This window comes from Schistocerca piceifrons, chromosome 3 (assembly GCF_021461385.2).
Source record: "Schistocerca piceifrons isolate TAMUIC-IGC-003096 chromosome 3, iqSchPice1.1, whole genome shotgun sequence".
Lineage (NCBI taxonomy): Eukaryota > Metazoa > Arthropoda > Insecta > Orthoptera > Acrididae > Schistocerca > Schistocerca piceifrons.
The window spans coordinates 877,988,690-878,005,800 of NC_060140.1; the positions used below are offsets into that span (position 1 = coordinate 877,988,690).

The 17,111-nt window shown below is 39.1% G+C and overlaps 1 protein-coding gene across 1 annotated transcript; it reads right to left on the bottom strand.

Moving 5' to 3' along the window:
- Positions 1-429: 429 nt before the first annotated feature.
- Positions 430-16,952, bottom strand: LOC124789793 (transmembrane protein 11 homolog, mitochondrial). The gene is made up of 3 exons (XM_047257269.1): positions 16,841-16,952; positions 11,583-11,803; positions 430-1,941 (listed from the first exon to the last, which is right to left on the bottom strand). The coding sequence occupies exons 1-3, from the start codon at positions 16,861-16,863 to the stop codon at positions 1,658-1,660; spliced, it is 528 nt and encodes a 175-aa protein (XP_047113225.1). The 5' UTR covers positions 16,864-16,952; the 3' UTR covers positions 430-1,657.
- Positions 16,953-17,111: the final 159 nt, after the last annotated feature.

Below are 17,111 nucleotides of genomic sequence, written 5' to 3' on the forward strand. Positions count from 1 at the left end.
TCAGTCCTCATGTTTGTCAAAACAAAATGCAATGCAGAGGTCCTATTTCCAAGGCAACAATGAGGTGGAAGTAACACTTTCCACTGCTCAAGGGCTACTTGTGCGAATGAAGAAGAGTTACATAATTGATTCAAAGAAAACTGTTCCATGAACTTTTTTTTGCCTACAGACAATTAACAGCAGTAATGTGACCTGCCACAAACATTATTTAGTGATAATGGCAACTCTCCCAATGAATGTCGGACAATTATATAAAAAATATTTGCTTTGATTATTTTGCAACAGTAGCATGTAAACACATATCTCTTTCTATGATGGTGAAAACTTTTAAATACGTACACTGAGGCAAACCACTGTAAATTTCACAATTTAATGTTTATAATTTCATCAACTGAATATCTGGGAAGAGAAAAAAGGAAGACGAGACAATTCATTTCATCAGGTTTAGTTTATTGAGCAAACCTTTTATAACAATGCCTGCCACAATATGACGAATATCATATCAGTCATTACAGTCTTAACAAATAAAATTCTTTTCATACTAATGCTGTACTACACTTTGGTTTACCAAAATCTTCAGATCATTTGCACAAAATATGTGACCTCATAACATACTTTTGTACATTTGTCGAATATAAAAAATCTGTATATTATCTTTCATAAACATCCACATTTAAAAGTAAAAAAAAAATAATAATAGTAGTACTCGAGAATTTGTCACACTATTAACAATAAATTTCTTTGACATAAGTTTGACTGAACTTATGTGAGAAAAAAAAAAAAAACAGTTTATACATTTAATATAAAATCATATTTATACAATAGTAGTTTTAAAGTGGGCCTAACTTGGACTTGAGTAAGTGTGATCGTAACATCTGCCCCTTGTCTTACAACTGCAGTTACCTATACCCTTCTCTCAAGCCTGATTTACAAGACAGCTCTGAGCAGCTAACAAAACATAGGATTTCTAGTAACAATTTTATGCATGAAGACAAGAAATATTGCATCTCATAATGATATAACTGCTGGGCACAAGCTCAATACCAAGAAATGTCATATGCAGAAACAGAGGAGACTAGCACAAAAAACCTGCACCAATTAAAATCAATAAAAACAGTTCCTATTAATTACATTTATTCTTTGTAATTAACTGGACAGTCAAAATTAATATATTTTTACACATGTAAATTTCAAAAAGGAACTTTCAACGGGTGTATGATATATATGCAAACTGAAAAAGCAAGCAATGGAGAGGCTTGCATATAACGAGATAAGGATTACAAAATAGAAAGTATATCAACAATATACAGCAGACCAAATTATTGTAAAGCTATTGTTTTCCTTTTTTCATGTGCAGTAAGTACACAACATAGCATAAGAGCACTGTTTCCTGATTTTTTATCCAGTGCTCAGTACACTGATTGCTAGTCCCCACTGGCTCAGTCTCCAAATTGACACTGACGAACATGAGATGCAGTGCGAGCACTAAAAACAGTGCTTCAAACAACCGCATTACAAGAAAATCTTTACTAATATAAATTCCTCCAGCGCTAAATCCCCACCGTACATACTACAAAGGGATTTCTAGTCGGCAGCTCAACAACACACCGCCACGAGGCACCATGATTACATCCCTACAAGATCTCTTTCAGTTATGTCACTTCAAAGCACGGTAAAGCCTCCAACCCCAGAAAGCTGTAGCCACAAATGACACACCAACATGGAGCAGCTGAAACCGCATGCTGGGTCGGCGCACCAGTACAACTGCAGAAGCCTGTGTGCAAGATGGAGGGAGGCGCCGTGGCAGGCGCCGGCGGTCCCGCTCTACTTGATATTGACAGCACGGGTCCAGTTGCCATGACACAGCGTACAGACCAGTGCAAAGTAGGGACACCGCTGTCAGTGGTGCATAGGCACAAGGCCGGTCGGGCCATAAGAAACCTTAGTAAAATTCAAAGATCTGTCAAAATCATTTCACACTGAAGTAACAAAATTCAGATTCATTTTGGTTAATTTACATAATATAAACAACAATGGAAAACAAATATGATCCAAAAAAGAATTACATATTACTGCATCAACAACAGGAACTAAAACTTTATTACATTTCTTTAACTAGTAAACCAGCACATTAGAAACTGTATGATTTTATATACAAATATCAACGATAACTTCATATGACAAAACAACCGAAAAACAGTAGTGAAGGTCAGCCTAGTGCTCAGTGTTTTTCGAGTGATATGGCAAGGAGTCTACACACTTCCTACTTCATTTAAAGAATCAATCCTCTCCCAAAATATTTTTCTATTAATTTCGACCCACAACAAAAAAATGCAGGCTGGAGCATGTGTGATTTAAAAAATGAAATTCCAGTACTCACTGATAGCATGGAAAGAATGATACTCAAAGTTCAGTAGATAAAGAAAACACAGTGAGCTTTAGATTAAAACATTTTGCTTCAAAAGCCGAGTTCTTTTTGGATGTAACAGCAGATTGTATTTTGGGAAATTGGGCAATATGGTAGCAACAGTTTGAGCACTGAATGGAACAAGAAGAGGATGTTGTACAAGACATATATCAAAGTCTCTCCAACTTCAGAACTCTGCAATATTTGTAATGTGAACTGTCAAAAGCATGCAATTTGATAACTACGTATGATCATATACGAATTGTTTGCTTAGCGTATACACACATCAAAAAAAGTTCCCAGAACTCCTGAAGATAGATGTTGACTGTGGATATTGTATCACAGACACAGCCTCTTTGGCTGTTCAGAGACGTCACTAAACCTGCCCAAAGATGTAAACAATCATGCATGAGCAGTGCCTATTAGATGGAGGGTGTCAGACCGCCGATTAGTTTCCAGAGGGAGGTACACAGCTCGTGTTGTCTGTCGTTCAACCATGCCTAGACAGTCAACACCACGGTTCAATCACATCTGCATTGTTACTTTGTGCCAAGAAGGGCTCTCAACAAGGGAAGTGTCCAGGCATCTGAGTGAACCATAGCGATGTTGTTCGGATATGGAGGAGATACAGAGAGACAAGGACTGTCAATGGCATGCCTCACTCAGGCCGCCCAAGGGCTACTACTGCAGTGGATGACTGCTACCTACGAATTACGGCTCGGAGGAACCCTGACAGTAATGTCACCATGTTGAATGATGCTTTTCGTGCATCCACAGGACATCGTGTTACGACTCAAACTGTGCGCCATAGGCTGCAGGATGCGCAACTTCCCTCCCGACATTCATGGCAAGGTCCATCTTTGCAACCATGACACCGTGCAGCGCAGTACAGATGGACCCAACAACATGCCTAATGGACTGTTCAGGATTGGCATCACTTTCTCTTCACCAATGAGCGTTGCATATGCCTTCAACCACACAATCATCAGAGGCAATCCGGCCACACTGAACATCTTAGACACACTGTATAGCAAGTGCAGCAAAGTGGAGGTTCCCTGCTGTTTTGGGGTGGCATTATGTGGGGCCGATGTACGCCACTGGTGGTCATGGAAGGCACTGTAACGGCTGTACGATATGTGAATGCCATCCTCCGACCAACAGTGCAACCATATCGGCAGCATGTTGGCAAGGCATTCGTCTTCATGGACGAGAATTCATGCCCCCATCATGCACATCTTGTGAATGACTTCCTTCAGGATAATAACGTCACTCAACTAGAGTGGCCAGCATGTTCTCCAGACATGAACCCTATCGAACATGCCTGGGATAGAATGAAAAGGGCTGTTTATGGACAATGTGATCCATCAACCACTCTGAAGGATTTATGCCGAATTGCTGTTCAGGAGTAGGACAATCTGGACCAACAATGCTTGATGAATTAGTGGATAGTATGCCACGACAAATACAGGCACGCATCAATGCAAGAGGATGTGCTACTGCGTATTAGAGGTACTGGTGTGTTCAGCAATCTGGACCACCACCTCTGAAGTTCTCGCTGTATGGTGGTACAACACGCAATGTGCAGTTTTCATGAGCAATAAAAAGGGCAGAAATGATGTTTATGTTGATCTCCACTCCAATTTTCTGTACATGTTCCGGAACCGAGGTGATGCAAAACTTTTTTTGATGTGTGTAGTAATAAAATGTCTTTCCACATTTCACATGTATTTCTATCGTATATAGATCGCTACTACATAAGCGTGTATGGCACGCAGTGGATGGTACACCCTATACCAATTTATACAAAGCACTGAAACATAAATAAACTTCCAAAACATTCAAAACACAATCCACATACCACCCACAGGATGCCCTTTAATTTTCCATTTTTAACAGGTGTTGTGCCTATAGACTTCCATACCACTGTAGTGCTTCCATGTAGTATGAAGATAAGAGCAGTATGATTTCAGAACTTCTTTTGAAAACAAAGTATTTGTCTTCAAATGACACAGGACAACTTTCTTTTAATACCTCCTACTGGAGTTTACTAAACTCTAATGCTCTTTAACTAAATAAATAAACTTGCCCTTGAATAAAAAATGAACGATTTTATGTCATCTCAAACAAGCAAGCAATGTTCAAGAAACAACTGCAATAGTGTCTGGTTATTAAGCCTTCTGGCCAAGAGGTTCTCATTCTGAAAAGTACAACATAGCAGCTACCTCCACAATATGAGATACAGATGGTGGAAAATTATTTCATATGAAGTTATCAATAACAAATTTACTGATGTTAATAAACACCAAAGTTATGTATTTCTGTTAAGGTTTGATATGGCACAATGTTTTAGCTGTGCAAGACACAGCCCCACCTTAACATTTTTTAAATTTTTTTTTTTTAATCCGAACAGCGTCTGTCCATATCTTCTAGTAATCGAGTGCTGAGGTCTTCGATATTGGCACTGATTACAGACTCTGCATCCACTTCAGTGGCAACAACAGTCACTGAACTACGTTTACATTATGGTGGTAGAGATTGAAGATGACATGCCAAAATACCAATCTGGTGGGTGTTCCTGCATCCAAGCCAGTGAGTATTAGGCCAAAGACATGAGCAATATAGAGCTGATTCTAAAGTGCACAATATAGAGCTGATTCTAAAGTGCAGTGATAAGGAAAACTTTAATTTCTTTTTGTCATCTATAGTGTCAGTAGTATCCAATCAGACCTGGAGAGCAGCAAGGTATTGTGATTCAGAACTTGTTTCAGAGCACAAATACAAAATTTCAAATCTTAAAGGGCAATTCACGCAAGCAGCTTTTGGGCATAGAATAAGCTAGTCAATAATTTGAACAATGGTTTAGGTAAGTGGTTCTAGCATACAGAGTAGAAATTTAAGTAGTAGTAAAGAATTCAGGACCTTGAGTCTCTAATATGGAAGTATAATGGGGAGCAGCTACAAGTCCTGGTTAAGGCCAGCGTGGGAATAGAAGCACATATACAAATAACAGTTAAATTAAGAGAGACCAATAATGATACTGAACATACTAATAAATACTGAACTTAAGTTATCACAGGTGACACAAAATAAGGGAGCAATCAACAAGATAATGATAAATGACTCAGCAACCATTTTCACTGGGGTTGATGTGAAAAAGTTACATAAAGATGTCCAGCATCTAACTGCGGAACAAGGAGACACACAAAATTATTTTTTTAGTATAAGAAATTAACAAACTGAGGAAGAGTGTGAAAGTTTTGATCGGTCTTGACAATGGCACACAAGAAAGTACAGAATTCATCTGCCAACTGCCATTTTTAAAAATATTTTGTAGGATTTTACCTGACTCAACTCAGATACGCAGAGTCACCTGTGTCTCAGAATTCCAAGTATTAAGCCCCTGTAAGCATGATAAGAGGTGATGGTGGCCTATGTCATTCTTTTTCTCGGAAGTTAATGAAAATCATTTCTTTAAAAATGGATTACGAGTGGTCTCAACCACATAAACATTTGAAACTTCCTGGCAGATTAAAACTTTGTGCCGAACTGAGACTCGAACTTGGGACCTATGCCTCTTGCAGGTAAGTGCTCTACCATCTGAGCTACCCAAGCACAACTCACACTCTGTCCTCACAGCTTCACTTCCACCAGTACCTGGTCTCCTACCAAACTTCACAGAAGCTCTCCAGCGAAACTTGCAGAATTAGCACTCCTGAAAGAAAGGATATTGCTGAGACATGGCTTAGCCACAGCCTGGGGTATGTTTCCAGAATGAGATTTTCACTCTGCAGCAGAGTGTGCGCTGATACGAAACTTCCTGGCAAAATTAAAACTGTGTGCCCAGACCAAGACTCGAACTCGGGACCTTTGCCTTTTACGAACAAGTGCTACACCATCTGAGCTATCCAAGTATGACTCACACCCCATCCTCAAAGTTTTCATATCAGTGCACACTCCACTGCAGAGCAAAAATTTCATTCTGGAAACATCCCCCAAGCTGTGGCAAAGCCATGTCTCCACAATATCCTTTCTTCCAGGAGTGCTAGTTCTGCAAGTGTCGCAGTAGAGCTCCTGTGAAGTTTGGAAGGTAGGAGACAAGGTACTGGCAAACATAAAGCTGTGAGAACAGGGTGAGAGTAGTGCTTCATTCCTTACAAAAGGTCCCAATTTTATGAACTTTTAGTATGTTGTGAACAGATGGCCTGTGGTGTAGGATCCAAGTTTTACACCTCTTAGACTCTACGCTAACTTGAGGAAAGATGAAAAACTGCATAAAGTCAGCAACTTTCTGTCTTTTCTACATTATGATTTTCCCTTGCATCCCTATAACAAAAACCACTTAGGTCTTTTTTATACTGCATTAAATATTCTACCATTTTCATTACCTGTACATATTTTTGAACAACATACTTACCAAGATATAATGCTTGAAAGACATAGCAAAATTCTCAAACTGCAGAACGGACAGGTTTCAGCATTACAATTTTAATTGAACATAAAAAAAGACAGTAGTAATTGCCTTTAATTGTCAACATTTATCATCTCCAACACCCCTCCCCCTGCAACTGGGCATTCATTTCTGCTTGGGTTGGAGAGTAGGATAGCAAGGTGTCCTATGGAAACCCTATCAGCCGGTACCCTTCATCCACCATCTCTATCTGGGCTGTTGTTGAAAGCGGGATTTCTTCGTGTAGGATTGTGGTCCAACTGTTAAACTATGGATTCAGTAACTTCACACGTGTAAGCTATTGCAAAACTTCATTAAAGCTAAAGGGATGGGGTATTGAGTACTGCACAGTGAATGTGTCAAATTGATTTCCTACTTCCTCACACCAGATCATTTGACCTGCACTGGGGCTGACTCATCGCCACAGCATAATGAGTCACTGTAAAACACCTATATAGATTATGTGTAAAAAAACTTGAAATTTAATGCATTAGTAGTTCTTGAAAGGTATCCTATTGATGCTCATTGCCAAAATACCAAAGCAGAGGAACAATCTCAACAGGTTTTACAGAACTTGTACTCAATTCCAATGACTGAACAAAGGGCACTGTGGTTAAGCAGACAATATAGCATGTTGCTCTGACAATAATTAAAAATGCTATATCAAAGGCAGTTGACTTCAATAACATTACTATTGTATTTCCAGAAGAGCAGAAGGGGTAATTTCCCATCCTTCTGTACTCAACAACATCATGTAAATTCAGTGTACAGGATATTGTTTCCCTTCACATTACAAGTAAGTGTGACATTACTTTAATCCTCTTTGGACAAGAAAAAAGAAAGTACCATTTACGAGAGAACTCTTTCCATGCCCAGCATGATATTTTCAAACAGCCAGATGCAACAGATGCCAAATTACTAAAGCAGAAAAAACATTTCTTGTGGCACTGTACAATGGAAATGTAAACAAAGATAAACTGGACAATCTTCTCTAATGACAATCTCTAAATCAGAGGCAAATCCAAATTCCAACTTGGGGGACTGCCACCAATACGAGACACTAACCTGTACCATTCTTTTTTACCTACAAATTTAGGCATGGTTTGAGGGTGAACATTAATAAGAAGAGGAATGAAAAATGAAGCTCCACACTCTTCACTGAAAATAATTTCATGTTAATGTATGAAATGATGTACCGAAGTGGCCTTGAGCTACTCTGGTCCTTTACCATTTGCAAACATTCTTGTGACATACATGCAAGAATTTGTCCAAACTGACTCTTACTGAGCTGGATACTGAAAGGACTTACAATGACAGGGAAATCCTAACCACTGACATCATTACTGAGGAGGAAGAAACTGATACCCAACTTGAACTGTCATCTGGACCAAAGAGGTCAAGTTATTAACTCTGTTACATATTTTTTCCATTAGCAGTAATCTTCATTTTTGAATTATGTCTTTAGTTGGTACGGAATGACACTGTAATGGAACTTTCTATGAAATATACATTGTATACATCAAAAGCTGTTTTCCTGAAGTCATATGCCTGTACTGAATGAAAACCCCACTGAGGACTGGGAGGGAAGTGTGTTCTCAGCGTTGTTAAAGTTAATATTTAGAAGCACCAATAATAAGAAACCATAATTTTTGCAATTTTTGTGCAGGTTTAGTAGAAATGAGCAACCAACTGTAAAATATTTGCCATTAAAGGCATCTGCAATTGTCCTTTTAAAAATGTTGTAAAACTGAAATTGTAATGCTAAAACCTGTCCTTTTGTGCAGTTTTTCGATAATCTGAGTTTGGACACTTTTTTCACATTCTTTATTTTGGTAAGTATGTGGTGTAAAAATACAGGGTGACAATTATTGAACTACATGAAAAAAAAAAAAAAATGTAAATCAGTTGACAAACTATGACGTACAAACACACTTTATTCGACATGTAAATGTCACTACAGATATTCAGATTTAGGCTTGATATGCCTGCCATAATTAGTGATGATGTGGTGCAGATGAATAGCAAAATTTTGCATGACCTGCTAAAGTGTGGGAACATCGATGCTGCTGATGATTTCCTGAATGGCAGTTTTCATCTTGGCAATGGTTTTGGGCTTATTGTTGTACATCTTGTCTTTAATACAGCCCCACAAAAAGGTGTCACATGTGTTCAGATCAAGAGAATATGGCGGCCAATCGAGGCCCATGCCAGCGGCCTCTGGGTACCCCAGAGCCAGAAAGCGGCCCCTGAAGTGCTCCTCCAGGACATCAAACACACTCCTGCTTCGATGGGGTCGAGCTCAGTCTTGCCTGAACCACATCTTGTCAAAATCAGGGTCACTTTGGATAATGGGGATGAAATCATCTTCCAAAACCTTCACATACCATTCGGTAGTAGCCATGCCATCAAGGAATATTGCATTAATTATTCTGTGGCTGGATTGCACAACACACAGTCACCTGTTGAGGGTGAAGAGATTTCTCAATTGCAAAATGCAGATTCTGTCCTCCAAATGCACCAATTTTGCTTACTGACGAACACATCCAAATGAAAGTGGGCTTCATCGCTACACCAAACTACAAATACCATACTAATTCCCATTATGTCCCACAGCCAACCTAACGCAAACCATTCAGAAGTTATATTGATTTTATTTCACATAGTTTAATAATTGTAAACCTGTATATTCATGCAGTGAAAATCCTAGAAAATTTAACGCACTACAAGAAATGTAAAAGGGCTTACTGTTGCAGGATGCAAGGTAAAAAAAATATAGAAAAAACTGAAAAAATGCCAGATTTTGCTATCTCCCTCCCGCAAAGCTCCCAGATGTTACACTAGATTACCTACATACAACATGCTACAATTTCATAAAGTTTGGACCTTTTGTAAGGTCCAATGTACCCACAAAGTTGACTACTGTTCCTAATGAAACGACAACTCACACCTTTAATACCATAGGTTAGACGAAAATCTCATCTCCATGGGAGCGACAATCCAGCGTGAGAGAAGTTCCTGTCTTTCTTCTCGTTTCCATGTCCATTGATCTTTCTTTTTCCATTTATTAGCATCTCTCATTTCCCTGTCTATATTCTTATGTCACAAAGCAAAAACTATTTTCTACTTTAACAATTTCAGAAGATGAAATTCCAGTACTGGTGATAAATTGATTAAAAATGAAAAACTAACCCTGTCTTTCAGAGCTACTGGTTCCTTCCTCATGGAGGAAAAAGGGATATGTTCTGGAAAATTCAAAAGGAAGGTCACTCACTAGGATTGAAGCAACAAAACCACGGTCTCCACCAGAGTTTTGACTTTCTCTTGTCTTGCCCTGAAATGACAAATATTCCTCCCACTATCCTCCCCCAAGTGGTGTTCTGCTGCTCATCCAACTGATGCAATCTCCTTGTCCATTCCTATACCATCTGTACTCCAGGTGCCTAGTCCCATGTCACACATCACTGTAATATACCAAGATGCAAGACCTGTCACATTCATCCACCCACTATCATCTACTTCAGTCCTGTCACAGGAATTTTCTACCCTGTCAGGCAGGGCCGCCTGTGAAAGTACACCTGTAGTCTACCAACTTAGCTGCAACCACTGTGTGGCATTCGGCAGCCTACGTGGCTATGAGCACTAACAAGTGGTCTATCAGCATGACTTGCCATCGCCAAACCGTGGCCAAGAGACAGCTGCACCATCCATTTGCTGAGCACCCCATCCAACACAACGTGCTTCACTTCAATGACTGCTTCACCACCTATGCCATCTAGACTCTGCCTGCAAACACCAACTTTTCTGAACTGCACATGTGGGAACTCTTTCTGCAAATTATCCTTCATTCCTGTAAACCTTCCATGGCCTCAACCTGCATCTATGCCTTTCCCTGTTCCCACCCCAACCTCTCACTCCCCTCCCTTTCCCCCACACAGCTGCAGAGTCCCCCTTTTCTGCCTTTTTTCCTCTCCCCTTTGGGTCCACAGCACAGTTTCCTGATGCTGCACTTAGCAGCCTACCATCCTGTCTCTGTCACATCCCAGCACACTCCTACAGGCAGCACTATAGCACCTTCCCCCACCCCTAACCACTGTGCTTCTTACTAATAATGAAGATGATCACAACAGTCAATAAGTACTTCCATTTGGTGTTATGCAACTATTGATCACATGAGACAATGAAATAATGTATATGAGCCAGCAACATTGCTGTCCACCACTGGCATCTGTCAGTCAAAAAGTTATTTTAGTCAAAATATAAAAATAGGTCACAAATGCATTCAGCCAAGTGCTAGTTTCAAGTAAGAATCTGATCAGCCTCACAACAAATCAACATATTTTTTTGAAAGATGCACCAGAAGAAAGTGACAACATTGCACATATAGTTTTGTTACAAGATCCTTATGGAGACCAGAGCCTCTATTACTGCCGCTTAGGAAGTCAAACTCGTAAACTGACCCGCAATGAACAGTAACCATAAATGCTGCCAGGTATGATGTACACTAAACAGAGATTTTAACTCCACAAATCAATGCCATAAATGAACTTAAGATCTTGTTTGGTAACGCTGTGGGTCTAATTTGTTCCTTCATATACTGCTTATTTGCAAGAGTAAAATGAAACATATTATAAACCAAATGTATACTATGTACGAAGGGCATCATTCCAAATAGCATTTTTTACACATGACATACATACATACATTCATACAGTGGCAAAATACACAAACCTGCCCCAATTGAACATATACTGGACAAAACAGCTGTCTTCCGTAAGCAGTTCCCCACAGCTATCCAGCGGGCTGTTTCATCTCCTAGCCTTGAAGGTTCAATGACAATTATGCTGCATCCAGCTTCCAGTGCTCTTTCCAGTTCAAGTTCAAAGGTTTCGTGCGCATTTTCACTGTCATACACTTCATGGATGATGGCAATTTGTGAAGGGTCTAGATCTCTGAAACATACATTTAATTTCTGTCATAAGATTTGCAGTTTATGACAAACAGTACAAAGTGCTTCTACAACCTGAAACCAAAACTAATAATGTTCCATATGTACCAAGCGAGTAAAAAAAACAATCACACATTCGACAGTAAAAATTGGAGGAGGAGAAGAAGAGGGGTGTCAATTTCACAGTACTTTCCCACCAATACTGACAGATTGTGACACAAGGGTCAGTTTTCCCACAGTTCTGATGCATCACTTTTTTCATATTGTTTTCCTTTAATAACCTATCAAACCCCAAGACAGGAGAGTATGGCAAGATATAAGTCACTGTGTAACTGGAATCTGTCTTCAACTGAGAAGCATTTGGACATATCTTGACAATGGGGTTGGGTTGTTTGGGGGAAGAGACCAAACAGCAATGTCATCGGTCTCATCGGATTAGGGAAGGATGGGGAAGGAAGTCGGCCATGCCCTTTCAAGGGAAACATCCCAGCATTTGTCTGGAACGATTTAGGAAAATCACGGAAAACCTAATTCCTCCTCCCGAATGAGAGTCCAGTGTGCTAACCACTGCATCTTGACAATGTCTTTGCCATGTTAATTTGGGGTAGTTCTAAAAAAAAAAATTATGGCTAGTGTGAGATTGCCCCACCCAAAATGCAGCAGAGACCAAGGTCTACGTTACACTGGAAGGTTACACCTTTTCGTTGTGACTGGGCAAAGGCTACAAATATGAATACAAAGTAATGGTTGGGTAACAGATTGATCTGTAGCATAGTATGAGGTCTACGTTCATTGTCGGTAAGATTTCCTCCGCATTTCATACAAGCCATTATGACAATATGTGAATCCTTTGTTCATGGTTCCATTATTTCTAATTGTTGTATGATGCACTGTAGCCAACATTCACTCCACATTTAATGAACTTTTCTTTAAAAATAACTGAAACTGCATGGTAAATTTCAATATGTCATGTTATATAACAGACATATCTTCGACGGTGTAATGGTGCATATTACTACACATAGTATATGGTACATTGACTACGAAAAATGCACGGAGCGGCAGTACTATATTACTCTTACTCAAATTACTTGTAGTTTGTTACAGAAGCTATGTTTCAGAAGTGATGGTGATTCCTGAAAAAAAGCAGTGATGCAGTTCCAAGTTAAAAAAGTATGTAACTTTTAGTGGGTGAGCATCCAGCTACTTATTTTACTAGGTATGGATCCACTGGAAGTGGTTTGCTCTCTGTTTCCTTCAACTTTTGAAGTGACTTATGAGACGAGTGATACAAGGCTTACAGTTTTAACATTAACTTCAAATCATGGTGTAGTTTGACATTTATCACATATACAAATCAATGACAGAGCTGAAAGAAATGAAAATGACCAAACATCCACAGAGTACTGAACCCCAAACCTTGGATTTATAGTCTGACACTTAGTCACCAAGCCACACTAGAATCTTCATTTCATGAGACAGGGTGCAGAGAAAATTGTGATACAGTAGTAGTGCAGTGATGTCACCACTGGTTTTATATTTACTTTATGAATGTAAGTTATGGTGAAACTCTGCTTGGCATTTTCTCATATTATATGCTGTGAACTATGGATGAAATGCAACAGGCAGATTCCATATTGCTAGATTTCCAGAAAGCATCAACACACAGTCCCACTGCAGACTTAACAATGGTACGAGCATACTGATTAGTTTCCAGATATGTGAATTGCTCAGACTTCTTAATGACAGAACTCAGTATGTTGTCCTCGACAGCGATATCACAGAGATGATTCAGAAACTCAAATTGGAATCCCTTGAGGGAAGGCGACATACTTTCCACAAAATTCTATTGAGAAAGTTGGAAGCTTACCGCAGAATGAGTCTACTACAGCCAGTGTACATATTGTTTAAGGACCACTAAGATAAGAAAAATGGCTTATCTTCACTTGCACGTGGAACAGGAAACAAAGTGATTAGCGATGATACAAGGTACCCTCTACCATGCACAATATGATGGCCTGTGGATTATGTACAGATATACAGGTTGTTACAAAAAGGTACGGCCAAACTTTCAGGAAACATTCCTCACACACAAATAAAGAAAAGATGTTATGTGGACATGTGTCCGGAAACGCTTCATTTCCGTGTGAGAGCTCGTTTTCGTTTCGTCAGTATGGCTTCATTTAAACGTGATCAAGTTGTAAATTTTCACAATCAACATGTGTGGGCCGACGAGAATCCGCACGCAATTGTGTAATCACGTCATCAACACAGATTTTCTGTGAACGTTTGGCAGGCATTGTTGGTGATGTCTTGATTGGGCCCCATGTTCTTCCACCTACGCTCAATGGAGCACGTTATCATGATTTCATACGGGATACTCTACCTGTGCTACTAGAACATGTGCCTTTACAAGTATGACACAACATGTGGTTCATGCACGATGGAGCTCCTGCACATTTCAGTCAAAGTGTTCGTATGCTTCTCAACAGATTCGATGACCGATGGATCGGTAAAGGCGGACCAATTCCATGGCCTCCACCCTCTCCTGACCTCAACCCTCTTGACTTTCATTTATGGGGGCATTTGAAAGCTCTTGTCTATGCAACCCCGGTACCAAATGTAGAGACTCTTTGTGCTCGTATTGTGGACAGCTGTGATACAATACGCCATTCTCCAGGGCTGCACCAGCGCATCAGGGATTCCATGCGACGGAGGATGGATGCATGTATCCTTGCTAACGGAGGACATTTTGAATATTTCCTGTAACAAAGTGTTTGAAGTCACACTGGTACGTTCTGTTGCTGTGTGTTTCCATTCCATGATTAATGTGATTTGAAGAGAAGTAATAAAATGAGCTCTAACATGGAAAGTAAGCGTTTCCGAACACATGTCCACATAACATATTTTCAGTATTTGTGTGTGAGGAATGTTTCCTGAAAGTTTGGCTGTATCTTTTTGTAACATCCTGTAGATGCCTAACTGACCTTTACTGTAATCCAAGGTTGGTTGGTTCGTTATTTAGTTAGGCCAAGGTTAGATTGAAAAGTGATAATTTGGTTGTGGGTTGGCAAAGCCAAGAAATGTGAGTTGACTATCGTACTGTTTTTATAAATAATAGTAAATAATATACAGACAATAACAAATAATTTACAGACAGACAACAAATTTTTAATATCATGACTTGGGTAATTTGCTGTCATCAGGGACTCATTGACGGCACAAAAAGCGCATTTTCAAGATGGAGCCTTATCATATTTATCAACAGTGTCCATTCTTCTGCTACAATTGGTGTGTACTCTTAACCATTGTCTGTGTTCTGCATAACTGATTGAAGGTGGAAGGTTTGTTTCTTACGCAGGGTGAATTCTGGCAATGGCCTCAGTCCAGTCCCATTCCCAAGATTCAGTTAAGTCTGACTGAGACGCGCGTAGCTCTGTCTGTTTTCAAGGATGGCTTTCTTGATTGAAGTCAGTTTCTTTCTAGGGTAACCATGTATTGATAGGATAGGGAGTTGTAGGTTTCCTTGTACACATTTCAACTCAGTACCTATACACTATTCTGAAAATGGAGGTTGTGGATACTAATTGATCTGCAGCACAGCTAGAGTTCTACGTTCGGCTCCAATGTGATAGTTTGGTTGTGATGACAAAGTTAACAAACGTGTCATGACAATTTATTTAAATAGATTCTTTACACTAGAGTTATAGTCGCTGTCCCCAATTAAAACTGTGGGGCCACGAGAGCCCCCAATACTTTGACACCTAAAATAATAGTGATTCTATAATATTACAGTCGCCATATTGGCTGATAGTGTGACTGGTGTAAGATGACAATTTTTACAGCATTCTTCAGTACTTCCATAAAGTGTGTGAACCATACATGCAAAAGTTATATCCTAGCACTTCTAAGTTGAATAGGTAGAAAGGGTAACAGTAAAAGGTGAAAGAGGGGAGGGGGGGGGGGGGGTATCAAAATGGCCAGTATTCTTCATAATGTACAGGAGAGTAACTGCTGCCACATACGTGCACAGAAGAAGAAACTTTTTTTACTATGTACAGGATGCATATGATACAGTCACGATGGAGGTTGCAAAAACATGGAGTGTCCACAAACACAAAAATTTAAAGAAAAATACTGAGATGAATTCACACAAAGTACTGTGCCCAAATAACTTGTCTTAGAAGTGTACAGTAATGACTTTACTTCCACACAATGCTTTATTTTATTATAAGAACTTGCTTACAAAATATAATTTTCAAAATTGATTTGGATGTATGAATTTTTTGCATTATGTAAGTGGCATACTACAATTAAGTAAAGGAGTTTCATTAATCACGGACTTCATTTTCCAATGAGACGCTAAATTTACTGCTTCACTAGTAAAATAATGGTGGTTGATTTGTTTTCATTGAAACTGTCACGTTATGAAGAAACATTAGAAAATGAAGCCAAATGAAGGACCTAGTTAAACAATGTACCATTTCACTGCACAATACAAATGTATGTTTCTTAAGGATTATCCAGCGTGAAAAAGAGTTGAGCAAACAAGAGTAAAATAAATAGTTGTCACAATCACAATTGTTGACGAGTAGCCAGAAAACTGCTGTTTACATTGTTAAAAGCCCTCACTTTTCAAAGCAACAAAGTTTTTCTTTACGATAAAATTGGTATTTTTTTAAAAAAAAGACGAAGATTTTGAAAAATATATTGATAAGTAAAATTCATTATGTAGTTTTCATCCAGTATTTGAAGACAGTAGATTAAAAAGTCACTCAAGTGATCAACTTCGACAACTGACACATTAAGTAAAATGTAAAATCAGTAAGATGTTGGATGAACCTCCAAACTGAACTTAAATTGGTTCACTGGCAAGTATTAATATTTCTTTGGTAAACGTCATGACTGACCGCACGACATTTTCATGAAACCTTCAACATCAACCAATGAAGACGCATTGCCAACAACCTTTCACAAATAACAAACAGCTTAGTAACAAAAACTTTAACACTTAGTCAATACCTCTACTAACGCAACCAACCTGCTATCCCCTTCATCCACCATCTTTGCATCAGAGATCCAGTATTAAAATGATTACCGTCAGTGATGACCGTGCTGCGCAGATAAACCTCAGCTGGATAGGTATGATGTCTGTCCTATACCTGTATCGATAGAGCATCATTATAGTTCTTTCGAGTCGATCGATTTTATAAGCCACTAGTTCAGTGCCACATTGATTTAATTAATGTTGCGAAATATATAGGCCTTCGCCATATTAATCGGTTTAGTTTTATCAGTTCGAAAATAATATT